Below are 24,536 nucleotides of genomic sequence, written 5' to 3'. Positions count from 1 at the left end.
CAATTACGATCTTGTCTCATCGCTGCAACTCCCCAACGGGCTCGGGAGAGGAGATAGTCGAGTCATGCGTCCCCTGAAACATGTTTTATTTCAACTCATGAAACATGGGAACAACACTTTTATATGTTGCATTTATATTGTTCTTCAGTGTATATGTAGATATTTGTTAGAAAGAATACTATATTTGCCTTGACAGAGTGATGCTGAATGTAAAACATGGTTAAACTTACTCTACTCTTCCCTACTTGAAAAAAAATGACAAGTAGAATAACTCCTCACTGTTATCATGATATATTTTCTGTACATCTGGTACCCTCGCTTTGATAAAATACATTTTAGAATACTCTGTAAAAGGTTCATCATATTCACTACTTTGCCTCATCACACTCATTATTACCTCAGTTCACTTCATCCAGTTCCCTAATACATCCAAAATCATCAGAATTAAATACAAACAAACTAGTACTACATTACATGTCACTATATACTCTGTATATACTATACATGGGCGGTGTGCATTTTCTGTTGGTGTATCCTGAGGTAGCTCCTCTCTGAGAACCTCTTACAGCAGTGCCTACGGCCTCTCTCCCATGTGGACCTTCAGGTGATTCTTCAGATGGTGTCGGTGGGAGAATCTCTTCTCACACTGGGGGCAGCTGTACGGTTTCTCCCCTGTGTGGACTCTCTGGTGTCTCTTCAGGTTGGACGAGTCAGAGAAACTGGCCCTGCACAGGTGGCAGCCAAACGGTTTTGTGTGCATCCTCTGGTGGATCTCCACCTGTTTGGGGAAACTGAAGGCTATCCCACAGAATGGACACGGAAAGCGCTTCTCTTTGCCACTGGATCTACTGACACCGTTACCACTACTGTCATTTGTCAATGGTCTTGTGTAGCCATTTAGTGTTGAGGCACTGGCATTGTCTGAGGTCTGGTTTAACATTAGGGGTGTGTGAGGAGGACAAAGGCCAGGGAGTGTCTGTGTTGTCGCAGAGTCCATGTTCCAGTTGATAGATCCTATAGAAGGCAGGCTGAAGGCAGCAACTGTTAGGGGGTTAAGCTGAGGCACCATCAGTCTCTCTGAATCACAACTATAGGAGCAGGACGGAGCATCGCTAGCAGAGTCTGTGTCTGTTCTGTCCTGCCGCATACCAATAACTCCCCGTCCCCACTGACAAAATCTACGCCTCGTCCTGGTCTCAGCCAGTCTGTTGTCATGGAGAAGTTTGGTTGTTGTTTTGTGTTCGACTGTCTGTTTCTGGTTGTGGTTAACAGTGTTGTTCCCCAGCCCAGAGTTGAGGACGCTGTACCATCCACTGGATTCCACTATGTCACCTCTGGTCCTGCCCTGCTCATTGATGTTGTCCCCTGAGCTCTTGGCTGCACCAGTCTGGGAATCCAAGATGGCCGCCCAGTCTCCACTTTTAGCGTCCACCCAACCACCTGTATGTTTTTGTATGTAAACATAAGTTGTATTGATTTAATTTTATAAATGAAGAAAAATATAAAATAATAGCCAGGTGCATCACTATTCACATTGAAGATCTATTACTGTATGTCGGTGATATGTATTTCTCCCTTACCTTGCTCCCCCATCTTCAGTCCACTCAGCAGGTCAATGCTCTCTGGTCCGTCTTCTATGGTCTCCTCTTTGACCAGCAGCAGATCAGGCTTCCCATCCTCCATGTCTACTGACTGTAAGAGATACAGGGTGAGAGGATGTTGGATCAAGAAATCTGATATGAGCACCCTGCTATGGTGCATCTTCTGATTGGGCAAACGTGTTAGTATGCAAACGTGTTAGGTTATTTGATTACTTGACACTCTTTAATGGTTTGATAATTCAAAGGCATGGTCTCACACTTAAGAATAATTAATGAAGACATGGGCCCGTATCCACAAAGAGTCTCAGAGTAGGAGTGCTGATACAGGAACCCCTGACCTAATACCATCAGACAGTAGTTCACAGTGGGCTCACCTCAGTGAGACTATGTGTGGTCCTGTGCTGCTCAGCTGGTTCCTCTGTGGGTTCAGGAGGAGGTGTAGTCTGGTTGTCCTCCATGACCATGGTCCCCTCAGGGTTCCCCAGACCCTCCTCACACCCCTCCTCCTTCACCAGCAGCATCTCTGGACCCTCCTCCTCCTGGAAGAGACAGGTGATACAGATTATACAGACATACACTCCCTCAGGTACGTACACACAGATAAACACACTTTCAACATGGAGTGTTTACCCATCCCCACTACATTTGAGTCCTATACTGTAGTTACAGAATGACTTCTTTGTTTTTAAACCCATCATGGTGGACATAAATGTGGGTTAAAAAAAGTCAAAAGTCATCAGACAAACCTGACCAAACTATTCTGACGTGTACAGTAGGTGTTTGTTAGTGTGTAGGTATATTTAGTAAGTGTATAATGGTTATGAAGCGCTGTCAGCTGTATGCAGAATAGGGTGAGATCACATGTGAGTGACACTAAAGAGTTTATGAAAGTCTTTAACTTGCCTCCTCCACTTCATCAATACTGATTGAAGTGTATTTAACATGTGACGTCAATAAGGGATCATAGCGTTCACCTGGTCAGTCTGATCTCTTATTGACGTCACTTGTTTCAATCAGTGTAGATGATGGGGAGGAGACAGGTTAAAGAAGGAATTTTATGCTCTGAGACATGGATAGTGTGTGTGTGCCATTCAGTGTGAATAGGCAAGACAAAATACTTAAGTGCCTTTGAACGGTGTATGGCACACCTGTTTAAGTGTGTCAATAACTGCAATGCTGCTGGGTTTTTCATGCTCAACAGTTTTCCATGTGTATCAAGAATGGTCCACCACCAAAAGGACATCCGGCCAACTTGACAACTGTGGGAAGCATTGGAGTCAACAGGGGCCAGCATCCCTGTGGAACGCTTTCGACACCTTGTAGAGTCCATGCCCAGACAAATTGAGGCTGCTCTGAGGGCAAAAGGGGGTGCAAAGGTGTTCCTAATGTTTTTTTTTGTTGTTTTTTTTAAAATTTTACCCCTTTTTCTCCCCAATTTTCGTGGTATCCAATTGTTGTAGTAGCTACTATCTTGTCTCATCGCTACAACTCCCGTACGGGCTCGGGAGAGACGAAGGTTGAAAGTCATGCGTCCTCCGATACACAACCCAACCAAGCCGCGCTGCTTCTTAACACAGCGCGCATCCAACCCAGAAGCCAGCTGCACCAATGTGTCGGAGGAAACACTGTGCACCTGGCGACCTGGTTAGCGTGCACTGCGCCCGGCCCGCCACAGGAGTCGCTGGTGCGAGATGAGACAAGGATATCCCTACCTGCCAAACTCTCCCTAACCCGGACGACGCTAGGCCAATTGTACGTCGCCCCATGGACCTCCCGGTCGCGGTCGACTGCGACAGAGCCTGGGCTCGAACCCAGAGTCTCTGGTGGCACAGCTAGCACTGCGATGCAGTGCCTTAAACCACTGCGCCACCCGGGAGGCTATGACTCCATTCTAATGCGATCGGTTTGTCTAAAGTGCGTGGTCAAAGTCTAACACTGTAAGATCGTATTTTAGAACTTAGCAAGTCATGTTGGAAATATAATACGCTTTCAAATGATGCCCACCTGACCCAGATTGAGATTTATAATGGAACGTTTTTGAATTGCTTAAATGCCTTATATGTCACATTGTCTCGATGCAATATTCTACCCAGGTTGTGACAAACGGACCAGTTCGTAGCTGGATTCTTCACCAATCTTTTATACTTTCTCCGGAACATGAAATTTGTTCGTACCTCAAGTTGTGTGAGGTAGAAGAAATTCCTTTGTGCTCCATGAAAATCTACTCTCTCTATACTGTGTGTCCATGAGGAGATCCTCAGGAATTTCTGACCACAGCAGCCTAGTTGAAGGAGGCAAGGGGAGGCAGGGAGAGGGGGATGGGGCTTGCTATACCCAAAGAGGCCAACGTCATGACAGTACCATCGAAGTGGACACTGGGTCTCGATCCCTGACTCTACACATTTTGCGATGGGGTGGAGAGAAGATTTTGCAATTGTATAACTAATTTCATGCAATTCTACTCATTTTGCCGTAGGATGGAGAGAAATGTAGGCAGTTTTTAATATGATATCCGATTGAGCGTGACTAACAAAATCAATGGGGGCCCCCTGGATGGTAATTTGACCATGATTGCTACACGTTTACATAGCTGGCTGGTGTAATTTACCAATCTTAGTCCACTCTTAAAAATGTTAGCTGACATTGGCTGATTGAGCGGCTGACATAAGAGAAACTGCTGATGCACAACCAAATTTTGAAATTGCATCTTGTGTATTCTAAATCGCAACATTAAGTTGAGACCCAGACTGAGTTAGCATTTTTTATTTTATTTATCCATTTTGGAAATTGATATGCGGGCCGGCAGTTGCCCATCTTTGCTCTAAACCTAAGGATATGTTGCCAGGGTTCATCTTTGTAGTGTCAGAACAAAACAGATCGTCACCATCACCACGGGAATGAACCGTCCTCTGGCTCTGGTGAAATACCAGTAAATACTCTGAGCCAGGAGCAGGAGGACAGCCCAGTCTCCCCAGCACCATTCTCTCTGGGTCTGAAGTGTGGTCAGATCCTGTGTGTTAAAGTTAGTCTCTGGGTCTGTCTCGAGGATGGCGTTAGACTGACCTCTGTGATGCTGCGTCTGGTACTGGCCTGGGGTGCGGCGGCGAGGTCTTTCCTAACTACAGGGGGCACTGCTCCAGCCACTGCTCCAGTCTGGATGTCTCTGCTGTGCTGTGGGTCCTCCTCTCCTTCAGACCTCTCCTGCTTGACCCCAGGACCTGCAGCCTCTGCATATGCAGACTGACACAAGAAGAGAGGAGGTTATTATCGGTACATGAGTTGAATTGTATAACAATGTCATAGGGAAGTCTCACAAGCTCCCCTATGGCAGATAAATAAGGATGTACATGTAAGCAAGTGAATAGCTGAGGGGAGCTTTTTTTTTAAACAAACATGCCACATTTGCTGTACTTAAATGTTTTGTCACACTATGACACTAACCTCTATCACGATAACATGCTGGGTTGAGGTTCCACTCCCCTCATCTATAGCTATGGGTTGATCATCTCTCCACGCATTGTGTCCTGCTGGCTTCACAAAGCTCCTGTGGCCTCCAGTGAGTTGTCCTTCATGTAAGAGAGTAATTGGGGGGGAAAGGGGTGGTTAAGTTATGTACTACAAATGCTCAACAGTATATTGTACACTATTGGCCGTCTACAATTGATCAATGCATTGTTCCATGCATCACATTCTTTAATTGTATAAAGTAATATGAAACTCAGTAAATCAAGAATCTGGTTAGAATAGTGTTTGTCTTTGTGCAAGAGTAATTTGTTCTTAATTGATCTGCCTACTGGTAAAATACAAAACAATTGTGCAAAATCGCTTAGTAATCAGGTGAAGTATTGCATACTATCCCAAAACTGACCGAGACCCAGTTCTGGGTAACACATCGGAACGTAAGTGCTGAAGGGAACCGGGCGACAGGCCCCGCAGTCTTCTGCAAAATGTACCTCTTGCCATTCCTCTGTATCGGTCGAGGACCTTGACACTACTGGGACGACTGGCGAGGACGCGCTCTCTCGTTGTCCTCTCTGCGCGCTCCCGTGCCATCTTCAGTTCCAGTAGCTGTAGTTTCCTCCGCAATGCCCTGTTTTCTTTCTGGCTTTGAGTTATTTCTAAACGACACACTGCATAGTCGTCGTCTACGAGTTTACAGATATCTGCCACGGCTGCATTCGCTAGAACCTCCATAATGGAGGCTATTTGAGTGTGAAAAACCATACAGTTAGCCATTGTTAGCAGGTAAAGTAGCTAGCCTTACCTAGATAACGCCTATCAACCAAGTCCTGTCTCCAATGCGAATTAACGACTACATGGGGTTATATGTGTTGCGGAGCAGTTAAATTAGTCAAATTTTGAGTTCCATGTCGTTAATAAACGTATATCAATTAAAAACAATGTATTGTGTTCTTGGTTACTGTTTACTTTAGTTGCACTGAAGAGAAATGATCGTATTGGTTGGCGTCATAGCTCAAAGGGTGTGGCAAAATAAAATATGTATACGCGCTGTTCATTGACTTACGGTAATGCTTATTACGTTACACATCAAACCTATTCACGATTAGTATATTTCAAGGGGTCTTCACTAGCGTACACAACTTCAGTCATAAGTATGGTTAAAAGCTGCCTATTTCTCTTAACATTTCATTTTAAACCTAACCACAACGCCTAACCTTAAATTAAAACTAAAAAGCAAGTTTTCAGGCATTTTTATAATAGCCAATTTTGACTTTGTGGCTGTGGAATCTAGTGAAAGCCCTTTCAAGCTCCGAGCAGTAAATTACCTTTAAAAGAATGGCTGGCAAGATCCTATCCGTGGCAGGAACAAGAACCTATTGGTTCGAAGGAAATGTTTAATTCTAAATGATAAACAAGCAAATAAGAAGTCAACGTATAAAAATGACATGATTTGTCATGAACATTTTATCACCTATTATGGGGGGGCTTTTGGGTGTTTTTAAATGGGCTTTGTCCATTCTGATGGTTTTATACTGTTTAATGAAACTTCAACCAAAAGATGGAATATAGTGGTCACTCTGAATGCAGTGGTTGACATAACGAATGAAAAAGCCAGGGAGGGGTTATTGTGACAGGGTAGGAACCAGTGTTTCCCATTGAACCCTAATTCATGTTACATTAAATGTTTTATCTTACTGTAGCTTGGATGTAGATAAAATATTTATGCTTTGCCTATTACTCTGATTTAGGATATACCGTTGCACAAGCATGCTGACCTAGGCATACACCAGGTATCAGGCTATATTAGCGAGATGGCCCTGACTAGGTACATTTCGAAAACGATTTATTTTAGCCACAGCTTGCTAATAAAATACAAAATAACTGTTTGCAGTTGTAATATTTGTGTTGTGGAGAAATTACCAGGCAGGAGACGGGAGTATAGTTAGTTTTCGTTTAGTCAAAACCCCTCTTGCTCTACAGTTCCCGGCACCCTAGTGCGCATGTGCATTTCCTATTAGGTGTAGTAACGTAACACTGCCGTAATACATTACTGCTTAGTAACAGCATAGTAACTAATATAAACAGATGTAGATCCCAGATACGACAGCAGTCAGCAAGATACAAACTAATAGTGAAATTATAGAATGCATCGCAGCTGCAGCATTGACCATGCAGACTGTCACCTCAAGTGGTTGTGACTCGTGGTAGCAGCAAAAAATGCTCTCCTTGAGTGTCACCGAGTGCAGAGCTTGGTGTGTGGGAGACAACTCAAGAAGCAAACGGAATAAACTATAAACGGACATTGCACTCAACAGTGGCTTAGCACGTTTATCAAACCAAACATTGAAACACCATTATACAAAGTAAAAACCCAAACCAGTCCATGCATCAATACCGGTATATAGTAAAAAATGATATACAGCCTGGCCCTACTTTAATATTTCAGCTAAAGAATATTTCCCAGATATTCTCTGTGTATGTCTCAAGCCACACTGCTACGATTTCTCCTCGTTGTGAACACTCCTATGTCTGATAAGGTTACTCAGGCGGGAGAAGCTCTTGTAACATAGTTTGCACTTGAAGGGCCTCTCATTGGTGTGAACGGTCTGGTGCTGCTTGACATATTTCACCTTAGCAAAGCGCCTCCCACACGTGGGGCAGGCGTACGGCTTGTCAGCGTCTGTCCTAACGCTCGACCTCCCACGTTGTGACCCAATGACACCAGAGGAGGTAGAAGCAGGAGTCACCCTCAGGTGGTTGGTCTTTGAGCTCCCTCCTTGACCTCTAGCCATTGTTTGGGTGTTGTTGGGATTGTGTCCTGTGTTATAGGCTAGGTACCTCTCATGGTGAACGCCCATCCTGACCCTGTCTGTATTGGTGGGGTAGCCCTGAGGTAACTGAGGAAGGCTAGACCCAGGCTTTCTATGAACCCAGTCACCAGGCATTAAACAAGATCCTGAAGGAGAAGACAGACTTCCTGTTAGACTCACACCAGGGGGGTCTCCCACCACTCTGTGTGAAGGCTGAAGCCCAGGGTGACCTGCTCTGTTCATCATGGATACTGTGGTGTTTGTATCATAGGAACAGGAGGGTCTATCTCTATCAGCCTCAGGCCCTGCTTCATCTCTGCACTGAGACTGTGAAGAGAAGGGTCTGGGCTGCAGACTGGATTCCTGACTAGAGCCTCTGTCTCTCTGATGACCACCAGGACTGAGGTTGTCCAGTCCCCCTGTCCACTGGTTGTGCCCTGTGTAGTGGTGGTGGAGTGTCTGCCCCTCACGGTTCGGTCCTGGTTCTGACTCGGGAAGGAAGAGCGATGGCTCCTGATCCAGAGTTCTGATCTGGGGCCAGGGTTTGTGACCAGCCGCTTCAGAGGTCCAATCTCTCTCGCCAGCAACACCGGATATCAGCAGGTCCTCATGGACTGCAGACTGTAAACACAAATTGAACAGAAGAGCAAATAAAGGTTTATTTCAGAAACTCTTTGCTGTACACACAAACATGACATGATATTATAAAATGTTAACCACAATTAAGCCCATCTTTAACACTGATTCAAGCACCTAACAATATGGAGCCATTGGAGTTTAATTTTTTTTATCCAAATGTCCAAATGTGTTCATTCGACTGACATAAGGGAAACTCAGTCCTTGCAATGATTAAAAAAATAACCAAGTCAATCATACAGTCAATTTTGTATTTAATTTCAACAAAATGGTCATACACTCATAACGTGAAGTACATTACTTTTATTGCACAAAACAATACATGTGATGAGTAGAATAACTTCACTATATTTACTTTTCCGTAAATCTGGTACACATCGCTTTGACGCAATTCATTTTAGAATACTTTGGAAAAGGTTCAGCATTAATAATAATGTATTACATTTCTATAGCACTTTTCATAGAATCTCAAAGCGCTTCAAGAGTAAAAAAAACAACCACGCAATATATCATGACGGGTCAACCAATAGCGGCCAAGTCTTTGAAAGCGGCATCCTCCGAAGATGGAGAGGGTCAGTTCATGGCTTGATCAGAGAGAGCTGGTCAGAGAATGGTGTCTGCTGATGATCTCGTAAAAGGTAAGCCTTTCTCCTCATCCACTCTGTAACACCCACTTGGCTGATGCTTCAGCAGCTCTGGGCGCCAGAAAGCGCACCACACACAGTTCAGAATAGTAGCCAGTCGCCCTCTTTACGAAACCCTCTGCCTCAGCACTGCTGGATTCCTTTGTCTCCCATTCCTCTCACGCTTCAGGCGACGACTCAAATGATGTTCTCAAAGGATCTGGAATTGGCAACCAGGTGAAACCAAAAGGATTGTACTGTTTCCAGATGCATTTTTTCAAACAAAAGCTGGCTAAGCCTAAAAGTGTTAACCTGTCAGTCGATCTGCAAATCCTTGGCTCAAAAGTGCTTGACATTTGCAATAAAAAACATGATGTTATCAAAAACAAAAGAGTTGATAAACTAAATATTAAAAACACAAAAATAACTAAATATGTACAGATTTACACATTGCTTCATGTCAAATAAACCTGAATTAAGGCACTATCATCTCATTATAAAACACCAGCATCAAACAGGACAAGGTTGTCACTTTTCATTAGTGAATCATTTTTACAGACACCATCACACCAACCATCCCCATATCATCTACTCTGCCACCTCATCATTCTTTCCTCAGTTCACCTCATCCAGTTTCCTACTACATCCTAAACCAACAGAACTAACTACAAACTAACTAGTACTACATTACATGTCACTATACTCTATACATGGGCTGTGTGCATTTTCTTCTGGTGTATCCTGAGGTAGCTCCTCTCTGAGAACCTCTTCCCGCAGTGTGTACAGGCGAATGGCCTCTCTCCCGTGTGGACCTTCAGGTGCATCTTCAGCTGGTGCTGGTGGGAGAACCTCTTCTCACACTGGGGGCAATTGAAGGGTTTCTCCCCTGTATGGACCCTTTGGTGCCTCTTCAGGTTGAACAAGTGTGAAAAACTGGCCCGGCACAGTTGGCAGCCAAACGGTTTCTCTCCTGTGTGAATGTCCACCTGTTTGGGGAAACTGAAGGGTTTCCCACAGATTCCATCGCTGCTACTGTAATTTGTCAATGGGCTTGTGTAGCAATTTAGTGTTGAGGCACTGGCATTGTCTGAGGTCTGGTTTAACATTAGGAGAGTGTGAGGAGGACGGCCAGGGAGTGTCTGTGTTGTGACAGGGTCCATGTTCCAGTTGATAGATCCTATAGAAGGCAGGCTGAAGGCAGCACCTGTTATGGGGTTAACCTGAGGTGCCATCAGTCTCTCTGAATCACAACTATAGGAGCAAGACGGAGCATCGCTAGCCGAGTCTGTGTCTGTTCTCTCCTGCCGCTTACGGACACCTCCAAATCTACGCCTCGCCCTGGTCTCAGCCAGTCTGTTGTCATGGAGATTAAGTTTGAATGTTGTTTTGTGTTCAACTGTCTGTTTCTGGTTGTGGTTAACAGGGTTGTTCACCAGCCCAGAGTTGAGGACGCTGTCCCATCCACTGACCTCCACTATGTCGCCTCTGGTCCTGGCCTGCTCAGTGATGACGTCCCTTGGGCCCTTGGCTGCACCAGTCTGGGAATCCAAGATGGTTGGCCAGTCTCCTCTGTTAGCCTCCAGCCAACCACCTGAAGGAAGAGGTTAGAAAATAGACTTTACAAACATGGCAGAGAACTCTACATATGGAGTTTGAGTCAATTACCTGGTCAAGTTCATACATTATGTAGAATAAAAAACATGAGCTGCAGCACACCCAGAAAACTTATTTTGAGTGGAGGTGCTGACTAACGGCGAATAAACAATATATAAAAAAAACATTTTAAAAAGGCGCATTACTATTCCCATTGAAGATCTATTCCTATATGTAGGATATACACTCATTGGCCAGTTTATTCGGTACACCCATTTAGTACCGGGTTGGACCCACCTTTTCCTCCAGAACAGATACGCTGTGGCGTACAAACATTGCTTAATTGGCATCAAGGGACCTAACGTGCCAGGAAAACATTCCCTACCCCACTACACCACCAGGATGTACAATTGACACCAGGCAGTATGGGGCCCTGGATTCATGCTGCCTACGCCCAATCCTGACGCAACAGGAACCGGGATTCGGCGGACCAGCCAATGTATTTTCACTCCTCAATTGTCCAGTATAGGTGATCGCATGCCCACTGCAGCCGTTTCTTGTTTTTAGCTGATATGAGTGGAACCTGGTGTGGTAATCTGCTGTAATAGCCTATCCATGACAAGAACCGACAGTTGTGCGTTCCGAGATGCCGTTCTGCACAGCACTATTGTGCTGCAGCATTTTTTGCCTTCTAGCTTGCACGATTCTTGACGTTCTCTCTCGATAATCCGTTTTTTTCACCCACAGGACTACCACTGATTGGATGTTTTTTCTTTGTCGCACATTCTCAGTAAACCCTAGACAATGTTGTGCATGACAAGCCCAGGAGGCCGGCCGTTTCTGAGATACTGAAACCGGCGCACCTGGCCTGACAATCATACCACACTTAAGTCACTCATTTTTCCCATTCTAATGTTCAATCAAACCGTAACTGAATGCCTCGGTGCCTGTCTACCTGCTTTATATAGCAGGCCACGGCCACGTGAATCACTGTCTGTAGGAGCACACCATTTTGTGAATGGGGTGGTTTACCTAATAAACTGTATGTCTCCCTTACCTTGCTCCCCCATCTTGAGTCCACTCAGCAGGTTAATGCTCTCTGGTCCGTCCTCTATCGTCTCCTCTTTGACCAACAGCAGATCAGGCTTCCCATTCTCCATGTCTACTGACTGTAAGAGATACAGAGTGAGAGGATGTTGGATCAAAAAATCTGATATGAACACCCTACTATGGGGCATCTTCTGATTGGGCAATGAGGGATTGTTATGAGTATTGTGTAAACATGTTAGTTGATTTGATTACTTGACACTTTAATTGTTTGATCATTCAAAGGCATGGTCCCACACTTAAGACAAAATTGATCAAGAGCAGGGCCGTATCCACAAACCATCTCAGAAAAGGTTTTAGGAGTTCTGTTAAAACCTGTTTTAAGACAACAACAACAGAAAACATCTCAAAGTAGGTTTTAGGATGATGTTAAGACACTGCCCAGACAAACTCTGAGCCAGGAATAAAATAGTAAAATAAACTCTTGTAATCACGATAGTTTGAGTTACTGCAAAGGAAAGATAGTGATGATGCTTATTGACGTTGGTTATTCCCCATCATTTGAAACAATCCTGATGAGGCATCGCCAGTTTCAAACTCCATAGCAAGCTTCAGAAAACCACGGTGAATGTGACTGTACATCAAATGTTGCAAATGTAAAATGTTTGGTATAATTTCCGGCTGACGCGATCACTTTGCCTTCTCTTAATTGTCGTGACATAACTATCATTAATGTGATGACTGTTATTTATTGAATCAAATAACTATGTTTAATTGTTACTCAATTAAATTAATGTAATGTAATTAACTCATTAGGAATTTGGGGCACCACGGGAAAAGTTGTTTAACGAGTTACTATCTCCCGACTTAAACTCTAAAGATATCAATATATCAATAACAGCCGTTTATTAATCATTACCTCATCAGTCTCATTCTGAATGTCACTGTAACGAGTGCGCTGAGAGTCGGGAAGCAAGTTCAGGGAGTGAGTGATTTAATAAATAAACGCAACTAAATACAAAACAAGAAACACAAAGAATGCACAGACATGACACTGGAACAGAAACAAAAACACCTTGGTAAGGAACCAAAGGGAATGACATATAGTGAAGGTAATCAGGGAGGTGATGGAGTACAGTTGAGTCTGAAGGTCCGCGTAACGATGGTGACAGGTGTGCGCGATAACGAGCAGCCTGGTGACCTAGAGGCCGGAGAGGGAGCACACGTGACAGTACCCCCTCCCCGATGCGTGGTTTCTGCCGCAGGACGCCAACCAATATGACGATCCCGGGGATCAGGAGCGGACCGGTCACCTCTGCTGAGGCACAGGAAACCTGTCAATCCAGCTGAGACGCAGGAGCATGGCGACCTAGAGCGCAGGAGAGAAAGCATATCTGACGGTACCCACTCCCCGGCGCGTTCGGCTCCAGCCGCAGAACAACAAACCAAGGGACAATCCCAGCGATCAGGAGCGAACCAGTCACCCCTGCTGATGCGCAGGTACCTGTCGCTGGCTGGGTCGCGGGAACCCGACAGACCGGCTGAAGCAGGGGAGCCCGGCGAGGAGGCAGGGGAGCCCGGCGAGCCGGCTGAGGAGCCCGGCGAACCGGCTGAGGAGCCCGTAGCGGCTCCCGGACCCAACATCATTCCACATGACACAAAAAACACTCCCTGATGCTTCCCATAGGTGAGGCGTTTTTATGTTACGAGTGCGCTGAGAATCGGGAAGCAAGTTCAGGGAGTGAGTTTTAATAAATAAACGCAACTAAATACAAAACAAGAAACACAAAAACACCTGGGTAAGGAACCAAAGGGAGTGACACATATAGGGAAGGTAATCAGGGAGGTGATGGAGTCTAGGTGAGTCAGAAGATGCGCAGGTGCGCATAATGATGGTGGCAGGTGTGCGCCATAACGAGCAGCCTGGTGACCTAGAGGCCGGAGAAGGAGCACATGTGACAGTCGCATACTCCTTGATATCTGCAAGAACCCTAACCTTATTGATGAATCAGCAATATACAAATTGGCTTAATTATTTATTTACTAACTAAATAATAACACATACATAAACAAACACACACATAGGTTATTGATTACTAGCGTAATACAATGAAAACAGGTCCCTAGTGGACTAACAAAAGCATGACCGTTTGGGAGAGTCAACGGGAGGGTCAACTATCATTGTTACATTTGGAAGATATGCTCACGGAAATACGAATAGTTAGCACCCTGACTACCGCTCATTCAGATTAGAAATGCAATATATTTACACATAGCTGTCCTTGATCATCGTCTATCTCTGTTGAACTCGATGGGTCCTATGGTGAAGTTGTCGAGGGATGTAAGACTCTGGTTTGTCACAATGTCCTTTGTAGAGCTTATCTGGTAGTGGAGTGGTTGTTAGGACAGTTACTTCAGATGTACCAATGATCGTCTGAGATGGGGTTTCTTACTTCCAACCTTGTGTCTTTAGTCAAAGTTCTAGGACCACCTTTACATGCACAGCTGCAGATTGTGAATGTTTCTGGTCGCGTAGTGGAGGTTATCTTCTCATCTTGTGTTGAGGTTGAGAGTTTCTAACTATTTCAACATGTGGACCACGGTCTCACGTCTTTTAGTCTCAATGGTTGATTATTCAGGGTTCAGCTCCCGACCACTTTACACGCCAGTATTAACCCGTCAATGTTCTGGTCTCACCATTTTCAGCCATGTAGCCACCGCTCCACGCTGTCTGGTCTGGTAGTTTCAACCATTCGTAACGTCCGACTCATCGTCCGTCTACTTGGTCTCAAGGTTGATTTATTCAGGGTCAGGCTCCCGACCACTTTACACGCCAGCAACAACCCGGCATAATGTACATTTCGTTACCAAGGCTTTTATCCTCGGGTAAAAAGGGGGCGTTCCATCACGCAGACACAATGTCTGTGCTCACTTGGATGTGCTTACTGACAGGGCACAAGTTTTTTGAAAACAATTCTCATTTAGAAGGCTAAAATCACATTGCTATCTTCACAAGTATTCTCATATTTAATAATATATTTTATATAACATTTAGATGTAAAGTTGATACAGAATGCTTACACTTTCAGATTTACTGTTACTTTGTTATACCATCCTTAATGACATCATAAAATAATAAACAATATGATTATTCTTTAGATCCCCGCCGACCATTCTTATCTTATGATTATTGTTCCAAAGTTCACTCTTTGGCCATTAGAGTTTTTGGCAGCAGAGGTCTTCTGTGGACAAAGGCCTTTCTTTGGTGGATACTGAAAGCCAGAGAGGGAAAGTTCCCTCCTGCTTAAATATACGACACAGTGTTAAGGTGTCAAGACCGGCACAACCTCCCTTCCCCTCTTCTGTGGGAGAGAGGCTATATTCAAACATTTGCCTAGCTGATGGGTCCTTTAATCCACTGTCAGGAGAGTCATGACATAATTCTTACTTAATAAACTTTGTAACACATCTCCTTTGCATACAGTTGATCAGGCTGTTGATTGATTGATTTGTGGAATGTTGTCCCACTCCTCTTCAAGGTTCTGGAACAAAACAGTCCAAAACGGAGAGGTGCCGGATCCTGTTCCTCAAATTAAGCACCGGTTTTAGAATATTGACAAGTTCCAGTTGGGATACAAGTGCGCTCTGATCATCTCAATTCTTATTTTGTCCAAAAAAGTGTCAGTCTCGAGTGAACATCTTGGCCATGTTCTGTTATAATCTCCACCCGGCACAGCCAGAAGAGGACTGGCCACCCCACATAGCCTGGTTCCTCTCTAGGTTTCTTCCTAGGTTTTGGCCTTTCTAGGGAGTTTTTCCTAGCCACCGTGCTTCTACACCTGCATTGCTTGCTGTTTGGGGTTTTAGGCTGGGTTTCTGTACAGCACTTTGAGATATCAGCTGATGTACGAAGGGCTATATAAATAAATTTGATTTGATTGACACTATCAAACACAAGTGCTCCCTCCATTAAAGGCTCAGGCATATTTTTGAGCAGCTTGATGTTAAACTCCAAAGGGATAACTTGAAATAACAATGTAGGTAATTAAATCATCTTTAGGCATATCATGTGAAATAGGCCTCGTGAAATCATTGTCAAATGCACAAGAGATACTGTTGCATGTAAGTCTAGATCATGTATGGATTGATCATATAGAAAAATCAACAAACAAAATTAAAAACTCTAAAGCAATTGCCTGTCTATGGAGCAGGAACCCTTGACTCATTGCCTTTTCCTATTATCAAGACACCTGCTGATAACGCTTAACTGGTTAGGACATCTCATGAGGTGTCCTAAATCTTTGTCGGCTAGGTGGGATTCATATGACTGGAGAGGTTTCATGCATAGCTTTTATTTTTACCCATAAGAGTAAAATGTCTCTTAGAACGTGCGACCAATTTTCTACACAGAGACACTTTATGGATACACGCTCAACAAATAGTCTGAGTGGTGCTAATCCAGGATCTGTCTATATAATCTTATTCATTACGATCTAAAAGTTCAAACTGATCCTAGATCGGCACTCCTGCTCTGAGAGGCTTTGTGGATACAGGCCCTGAACTAATACCATTCAGAAAGTAGTTCACAGTGGGCTCACCTCAGTGAGACTGTGTGTGGTCCTGTGCTGCTCAGCTGGTTCCGCTGTGGGTTCAGGAGGAGGTGTAGTCTGGTTGTCCTCCATGACCATGATCCTCTCAGGGTTCCCCAGACCCTCCTCATACCCCTCGACCTTCACCAGCAGCACCTCTGGATCCTCCTCATCCTGGAAGAGACAAGTGATGCAGATTAACCAGACATATACTCCCTCAGAGGTGTATCATACGAAGCCAGCTAGATCTACTCAGGGTTTTCTAAAGCTAACCAGCTTCACATTCCAGCTCAGGCTTCATCAGTACCACGACGGTGGATATTGCGCATCCATCCATCTGCGCGCCGCTAACTCTAAGCAGGCTTGTAAGTGCACGTGAATGTCGCTCATGGCTAGTCGAACGCCGAACTCTTCATTGAGACAATGCTAAAACCCCAATCCATGGGAAAGTCAGTGGCATCATTTTGATTTTATGCCAAAATCAAAATGAAGGAAAATGTTATCTTGCAAATCCAGCACGATATGGTGTGAAATGTGGATTTTAGAAGTGCCGCTGTCATTTTATTACTTGCCGTTAATGCCGTCTTTTTTCCCACTCCTATCAAGAAATATTTTTAATGTCATAATAATAATTGTATTTTCCAAACAGAAGTTTTACTGTGCTGTAAAGTTTCAAATGCATTCTGTCATTACTAAATAATGTGGCAGGTATTTTAACATGTTACGCTTTTTTTAACACGCAAAAAAACACTTGATTTAATAAAATATTTAAATCCTCTTACTCAAATGAAGGGGTGATGATGCAGTCTTTGCGAGAGGGAGATAATCTGATTTAATTCGTTCTCAACTCGCAGCTCAGACACTTCATTCAGGATAAATGGAGTTAGCCCTGAGTTAGCCTGCCCGGAAGCAGGTTAGTTCTGAAGGATTCGTTGCCATAGAAATGTACCTGACTAAAAGGTGACTGGTTATCCCGAGTTGAACTCAGAGTTGATCAAAGTTACCTCACTAACTCCTCAGGATACCCCTCAGGTACGTACACATGGATAATAAACACACTTTCAACATGTAGTGTTTACCCATCCCCACTACATGAGTCCTTTACTGTAGTTACAGAATGATTTCATTGTTGTTAAACCCATCATGGTGGACGTAAATAAGATGTGGCTTAAAGGCAATTGTCTTGGTTGTCTGTAGCGTATGCCTGCCCATATCACAACCCCCACTGTCACCATGGGGCACTCTGTTCACAACGTTGACATCAACAAACCACTCGCCCACACAACGCCATACAAGTGGTCTGCGGTTGTGAGGCCGGTTGGACGTACTGCCAAATTCTCTAAACCGACGTTGGTAGAGAAATGAACATTCAGTTCTCTGGCAACAGGGCTGGTGAACATTCCTGCAGTCAGCATGCCAATTGCACGCTCCCTCAACTTGAGACATCTGTGGCATTGTGTTGTGTAACCAAACTCCACATTTTAGAGTGGCCTTTTATTGTCCCCAGCACAAGGTTCACCAGTGTAAGGATCATGCTGTTTAATCAGCTTCTTGATATGCCACAACTGTCAGGTGTATGGATTATCTTGAAAAAAAGGAGGAATGCTCACTAAGAAGGATGTGCACAACATTTTAGAGAAAAAGCTTTTTGTGGATATGGAACATTTCTGGAATCTTTTATTTCAGCTCATGAAACATGGGACCAACACTTTACATGTTGTGTTTATATTTCTGTTCAGTGTGTGTGTGTGTGTGTGTGTGTGTGTGTGTGTGTGTGTGTGTGTGTGTGTGTATATATATACATCTCAATCATTGTGGAACGAACAGCGGACTGAAGATGGGACGGTCGGGCATTCGTGTGGTTGAGTCCCTTTCTGCTGTAACATGCTCTTAACAAGGCAATGACACTTTGTAGCTCCTTGCTGAAACAAGCAACATGTTCGATTACGCCATCATTGACTTGAATGGGGTTGTATTATGCCATCATTGACTTGAATGGGGACGCCCGTTCTATTAATTCTATTTCTATGCAGAACATGCAGTCAGGAGCAAAGGAGAGGAGAAAAAGTGTGCCGTAGTGTAGGTATATTTAGTAAGTGTATATTGGTTATAAAGCGCTGTCAGGTGTATGCAGAACAGGGTGAGATCACATGTGACGTATACTAAAGAGATTCTCAATGAAAGTCTTAGGATGAAAAGTCCCATTTTGTGTTTATTAAACAAACAAGTTTTAAATACACCAGATGAAAACCACACATACACGTCTCAACTAGAAATCTGCATGAACTTGATGAACTGCATTCATTTTCTCATTAAAAGTGTCTTGGGGAAAAAATGAAGGAGTTGAATGGAAGTAATGAAACAGGCATTTGTGAACATCATATAGCCTATGCAGTACAAACACTATGTAAGAGACTCATTAGGCTTATATATGCCTTATATATCACACGCGTTGATGCAATGTTGTACCCAGGAATATTCAACACTGAAATCTGTTACTCTCATTATTCCAAATGCATCTGTGGATTTTTTCTGCAGACAACAATGAAAATTAACCTTAGTCTTTAAAGAAAGACTTAGCGTTATGAGGTTGCCACAAGCAGCACTGCAGAAATTGCAATGAGCGTGATGCAAGACATTGCTCTCACAGTCACGGAGTATCTGTGCATGTGCACGGGTTCGCATCACGCTTCTACATAGTACGTACGGTACCAAAACCGCAGAGAAGTTAAGCCTCACATTTAGCTGTTGCACAAATTGACCCACTACACGTTGTTTCCTTTGTGCATGTACTTCTATCGAGTGGAATGGTTTCTTTCTATGTTATTGAGTGGCATGGTTTTTCTTTTGGTGTATCCTGAGGTAGCTCCTCTCTGAGAACCTCTTCCCACAGTGATTACAGGCAAACGGCCTCTCTCCCGTGTGGACCTTCAGGTGCATCTTCAGTTGGTGTTGGTGGGAGAACCTCTTTTCACACTGGGGGCAGCTGTAGGGTTTCTCCCCTGTGTGGACCCTTTGGTGCCTCTTCAGGTTGCCAGCCTGGGCGAAGCACATGTGACACTGGGTACAGCTAAATGGTTTCTCCCCTGTGTGGACCCTCTGGTGGATCTCCAACTTCTGGGTGCAGCTGAAGCCTTTCTTACAGAACATGCAGAGGAACCGTTTCTCTTTACTATTGCCGGATGTGGCCCCCCCTCCCTGAGCCTGGGCTGTAGCCCTGTCGTTTGAGTTCAATACCTGATCGAAAAGGACATGGCCATGTGAATCGGAAGGAGCAATCGACATGGACACTGGGTCGCGATCCCTGAGTTTGTGTAAAGGGGAGTGGTTTGCGACATTTAGATTTGTCTCTAAGCTTTCCCTGTAGTCTAAGAAGTCATTGGTGCTGCCCTGTGAGTGTCCTTCTCCTAAGTGAGTGTCGTCTGCATTCCATGTCAGAGGAGTGTCACCCTCCACTTTCACAGTCACCTCATCTATGACTATAACCTCCCCTTTCTTATCTAGGCACCCGTCAGAGTATACACTATTACTGCGCCGGTTCCAGTCCCCTCTAAACAGATCAGTCTGTGTCTCTAAACCCAAGGATATGTTGCCAGGGTCCATCTCCGTAGTGTAAGAACAAGATGGATCATCAACACCAGTGTCTAACGCATCAACATCACCATCCCCACGGGAATGAACAGGCCTCTGGCTCTGGTGTAATACCGATAAGTACTCTGAGCCGGGAGCAGGGGGACAGCCCAGTCTCCCAAGTCCCAGTCTCTCTGGGTCTGACCTACGGTCAGATCCTGTGTGTAAGAGCATTTGTGTTACAGTTAAAGTCTCGGTGTCTGTCTCTGACTTGAGGACGGCGTTCGGCGTTCCACTGACCTCCGTGACGCTGTATCGGGTTCTGGGCTGCGCAGCGGTGGTGGTGGTGGGGTCCTCTGTGGCTACAGGGGGCACTCCAGCCGCTCCTGTCTGGATGTCTCTGCTGTGCCGTGGGTCCTCCTCTCCTTCAGACCTCTCCTGCTTGACCCCAGGACCTACAGCCTCTGCAGACTGACACAAGAAGAGGTTATTACTGGTACATGAGTTGAATAGGATAACAATGGCATAGTGAAGTCTCACAGGCAGGTAAATGAGGATGTACATGTTAGCAAGTGAATAGCTGAGGGCAGCCTTTCTGAAATAAACTGGCCACATTTGATGTACTGTCATTTTGATGTAATACTATTACACTAACCTCGATCACGATAACATGCTGGGTTGAGGTTCCACTCCCCTCATCAACAGTGATTGGCTGGTCATCTCTCCATGCATTGTGTCCCGCTGGCTTCACAAAGCTCCTGTGGCCTCCAGTGAGATGTCCTTCACCTGAGACAGTGATTGGGGGAAAAGAGGTGGTTAGGTTAACTACTGTCAACGCTATAACGCACTATTGACAGTTTTGACACTAGAATTGTTAAGAATGTAAGGTAACACTAAGCATAACTTATTGATATACTATTTATAGATGGATTGACTGTTACATGCTTCATATGGTTTTCAATTAATAGGAAATGCAGTAGATCAAGAATCTGGTTAGAAAATGAGTGTGTTTCTGCAAGTTAGTTAAGTAATCAGTGGAATTATTGCATACTATACAGAAACTGACCAAGACCCAATTCTGGTTAACCTGTTGTTAACGCATCTAAAGTCACACATGTGCAGATGTGAACGGGGCGACAGGCCCCGCTGCCTGGACCTTCAGAAAAATGTACCTCTTGCCATTCCCCTGTATCGGTCGAGGATCTTGACACTACTGGGACGACTGGCGAGGACGCGCTCTCGCGTTGTCCTCTCTGCGCGCTCCCGTGCCACCTTCATTTCCAGTAGCTGTAGTTTCCTCCTCAATGTCCTGTTTTCTTTCTGGCTTTGAGTTATTTCTAAACGAAACACTGCATAGTCGTCGTCTACGAGTTTGCAGACCTCTGCCACGGCTGCATTCGCTAACACCTCCATAATGGAGGCGATTTGAGTGTGAAAAACCATACAGTTAGCCATTGTTAGCTAACGTTAGCAGCTAGCTAACGTTAGTCACCTAAATAACAGATCTATCAACCAAGTCCTGTCCCCAACGCGAATTAAAAACTACCTGGGGTAAGTATGTGATGCTATGCAGTTAAATTAGTCAAATGTAGATTTCCACGCTGTTAATAAACGTCTAAATAACAACAAAAACTCTAAAGTGGAAATTGTTCTTGGTCACTTCTGTTTACACTTCTTCTTCAGTGGTTTGTAAATCGCGTTTGACAACCAGCTTTAGTGATGCATTACCGCCACCTACTGGACTGTGGACCAGAGATGGAGAAAATCGAAAATTGAACTCTACAAAATTAAACCATTCCCTTATCGGAATACATCATTAAATATAATATCACCGTAAGGTTTTCTTAACAATTCAATTAAACTTGGCTGTTTAATACCATTATTCCTTGATACTAATAACAAACTGTCCCTTTCCCTCCCATATTCCTGCCACTGAAATAGAATGTGTTACACTGTCTCCATCTCCTGGCATTGATCACACTTCCCAGTCGGATGTTTCCCTAATTTCATAGTGCTGTTAAGCCTTGTGTGTCCCAGTTCCATCTTCCTCCCTTCTCTCTTGGACCTCGCCCACATTTTCCTGGATCTTTTACAGGTGTCTTCCTTTTCCCTCCCTGTTCCTCAACTCTTGCCAATAGTTTTTACAATTTTTTTTTACCACTGTTCTTATTAAACTCTTGGCCTCTGCTTTACTTAATAGAAAGGACCTTATTGGTTGGCGACATGACGGCATAGCGCAAAGGGTGTGGTTAAATTAAAATGGTATGCGTGCTGTCCTTTGAAATGCGGTACTGCTTATTACATTACATCAAATCTCCTATGATCAGTATCTTTTAAGCTGAGAGCAGATTTGTAGATTTGTTTAGAAAGAACAGTGTTAGTAAGAATAGAGTACAAAATAATATTACTTTATTCCATATACACTGAATAAAAATATGAGTTACACTTCATGTTAGGATATTTATTTATTGAAAAAAATTAATTAGGCCCTAATCTATGGCTTGCACATGACTTGGAATACAGATGCATCTATTGGTCACAGATACCTTTTAAAACAATGTAGGGAATTGTTCAGAAAACCAGTCAGTATCTGGTGTGACCACGTCATGCAGCGCAACACAGCGCAATCTCCTTCCCATAGAGTTGATCAGGCTGTTCATTGCGGTGTGTGGAATGTTATCCCGCTCCTCTTCAACGGCTGTGCAAAGTTGCTGGATATTGGCGGGAACTGGAACATGCTGACATACGCGTTGATCCAGAGCATCCCAAACATGCTCAATGGGCGACATGTCTGGTGAGTATGCAGGCCATGGAAGAACTGGGACATTTTCAGCTTCCAGGAAAGGTGTACAGATCCTTGCGACATGGGGTCATTGAATTATACTGAAACAAGCAGTGATGGTGGCGGGTGATTAGCATGACATTGGGCCTCAGGATCTTGCCGCGTTCAAATAGCCATAGATGAAATGCAATTGTGTTTGTTGTCTGTAGCTTATGCCTGCCCATAACATAACCCCACCGCCACCATGGGGGCACCCACACAACGCTGTCGGCCATCTGCTCGGTACAGTTGAAACAGGGATTCATCTGTGGAGAGTACAGTTCTCCAGCGTGCCAGTGTTCATCGAAGGGGAGCATTTGCCCACTGAAGTCGGTTACGACGCCAAACTGCAGTCAGGTCAAGACCCTGGCGAGGATGACGAGCACACAGATGAGCTTCCCTAAAACAGATTCTGACAGTTTGTGCAGCAATTCTTTGGTTGTGCAAACCCACAGTTTCATCAGCTGTCCGGATAACTGGTCTCAGACGATCCCGCAGGTGAAGAAGCCGGATGTGGAGGTCCTGGGCTGGCGTGGTTACACGTGGTCTGTGGTTGTGAGGCCGGTTGGATGTACTGCCAAATTCTCTAAATCGACATTGGCGATGGCTTATGGTAGGCAAATGAACATAAAATTATCTGGCAACAGCTCTGGTGGACATTCCTGCAGCCAGCATGCTAATTGTATGCTCCCTCAAAACTTGAGACTTCTGTGGCATTGTGTTGTGTGACAAAACTGCACATTTTAGAGTGGCTTTTTATTGTCCCCAGCTGATGATGCTGTTTAATCAGCTTCTTGATATGCCACACCTGTCAGGTGGATGGATTATCTTGGCAAAGGAGAAATGCTCACTAGTACGGATGTAAACATTTGTGCACAACATTTTAGAGAAATACGTTTTTTTGTGCATATGGAACATTTCCAGGATATTTTATTTCAGCATAAAACATGGAACCAACATTTTACATGTTGCGTTTATATTTTTGATCAGTGTACATCACCTCAGTAGGTTAAATATTCAACAGACCTCGTTCTAGCCTTGGTACTGCCTCTCTAAAAACAGGCATTTACACAAGTCTGTTTGAAATGACAAGTTAACAAAGGGTTAATGAGGGGTATGTGGTTAATTACCCTTTTTACCCAAAGACATTTCACATGATAACTATGTCAGCTAAACAGTGTTTTCCAGATATTCCTTGCGTACATCTGAAGACACACTGCTATGATTTCTCCCCGTTGTGGACACTCATATCGGATAAGGTGATTCAGGAAGTAGAAACTCTTCTAACACAGTTTACGCTCATGAGGAGGAAGGATTAACAACAGGTCAGAGGTAACGTGTCAAGGTAGACCTACCAATTAGTTATTATTTTTACTGATATCAAGTTTGTTTATGAATTATTAGGGGATTGAAACTCCCAATTCTGTTACCAAATCGGAAACGGAATTACTGCGATTGACTTGGTTACAATGGGAAATGATAGTAGTCACAAACCGCAGTTGGGTCACCTGCTATTGTCCTTCCTTCCACTGGCACACTGTTATGTTCAGCTCATCTTTCTGTCATCTGGTGGTTAAAGCAAAAACAATGTGGACAACCCCTCACACTCCCTCTCCCTGCCTCTCTCTCCAGTTAATGTCTCCTCTCCCGTCTCCTACCACCTACCCTCTTTCCATTTACTGTGACAAGCATCCTCACTCACTGGACACTGACCGACACCGTACGTACATGGTGGGGCTCAGTTTTTTTTCCCACAAGCACATGGAGTAGCCAGCTAAATAGAA

At 44.3% G+C, this 24,536-nt stretch overlaps 2 protein-coding genes across 4 annotated transcripts in view; both read right to left on the bottom strand.

The window, feature by feature from the left end:
* Positions 1-24,536, bottom strand: part of LOC110534464 (zinc finger protein 528) — a 115,559-nt gene that overhangs the window by 50,822 nt on the left and 40,201 nt on the right. The gene's annotated exons all lie outside the window — the stretch shown is intronic.
* LOC110534467 (zinc finger protein 205) lies at positions 5-23,127 on the bottom strand. 3 transcript variants are annotated; one of them, XR_005034332.1, is made up of 7 exons: positions 21,104-23,123; positions 20,587-20,717; positions 20,232-20,402; positions 16,371-16,535; positions 1,581-1,692; positions 500-1,440; positions 5-407 (listed from the first exon to the last, which is right to left on the bottom strand). XR_005034332.1 is itself a non-coding variant. In XM_036934463.1 (7 exons), the coding sequence occupies exons 1-7, from the start codon at positions 21,384-21,386 to the stop codon at positions 7,559-7,561; spliced, it is 1,920 nt and encodes a 639-aa protein (XP_036790358.1). In that variant the 5' UTR covers positions 21,387-23,127; the 3' UTR covers positions 7,051-7,558. The 3 variants fall into 3 exon arrangements, 2 of the variants coding, with proteins under 2 accessions (XP_036790359.1, XP_036790358.1); XM_036934463.1 differs by lacking the exons at positions 5-407; positions 500-1,440; positions 1,581-1,692 and adding exons at positions 7,051-8,494; positions 10,602-10,723; positions 11,783-11,894 and having other exon boundaries at positions 21,104-23,127; XM_036934464.1 differs by having other exon boundaries at positions 5-1,440.

The sequence above is a fragment of the Oncorhynchus mykiss genome, chromosome 10, assembly GCF_013265735.2.
Source record: "Oncorhynchus mykiss isolate Arlee chromosome 10, USDA_OmykA_1.1, whole genome shotgun sequence".
NCBI classification, from domain to species: domain Eukaryota; kingdom Metazoa; phylum Chordata; class Actinopteri; order Salmoniformes; family Salmonidae; genus Oncorhynchus; species Oncorhynchus mykiss.
This window is presented reverse-complemented; position numbering and strand designations above follow the sequence as displayed.

What these genes read in the sequence shown, in the direction of transcription:
- LOC110534467 (XM_036934463.1), bottom strand. Translation starts at nt 21,386, where the DNA reads ATGGCTAACTGTATGGTTTTTCACACTCAAATCGCCTCCATTATGGAG. An exon ending in AGCATGTTATCGTGATCGAG is followed by an intron (nt 20,403 to 20,586) that starts GTTAGTGTAATA and finishes TTCTTGTGTCAG; the next exon opens with TCTGCAGAGGCTGTAGGTCC. An exon ending in CCAGAGGCGACATAGTGGAG is followed by an intron (nt 8,495 to 10,601) that starts GTCAGTGGATGG and finishes TTGTGTTTACAG; the next exon opens with TCTGCAGTCCATGAGGACCT.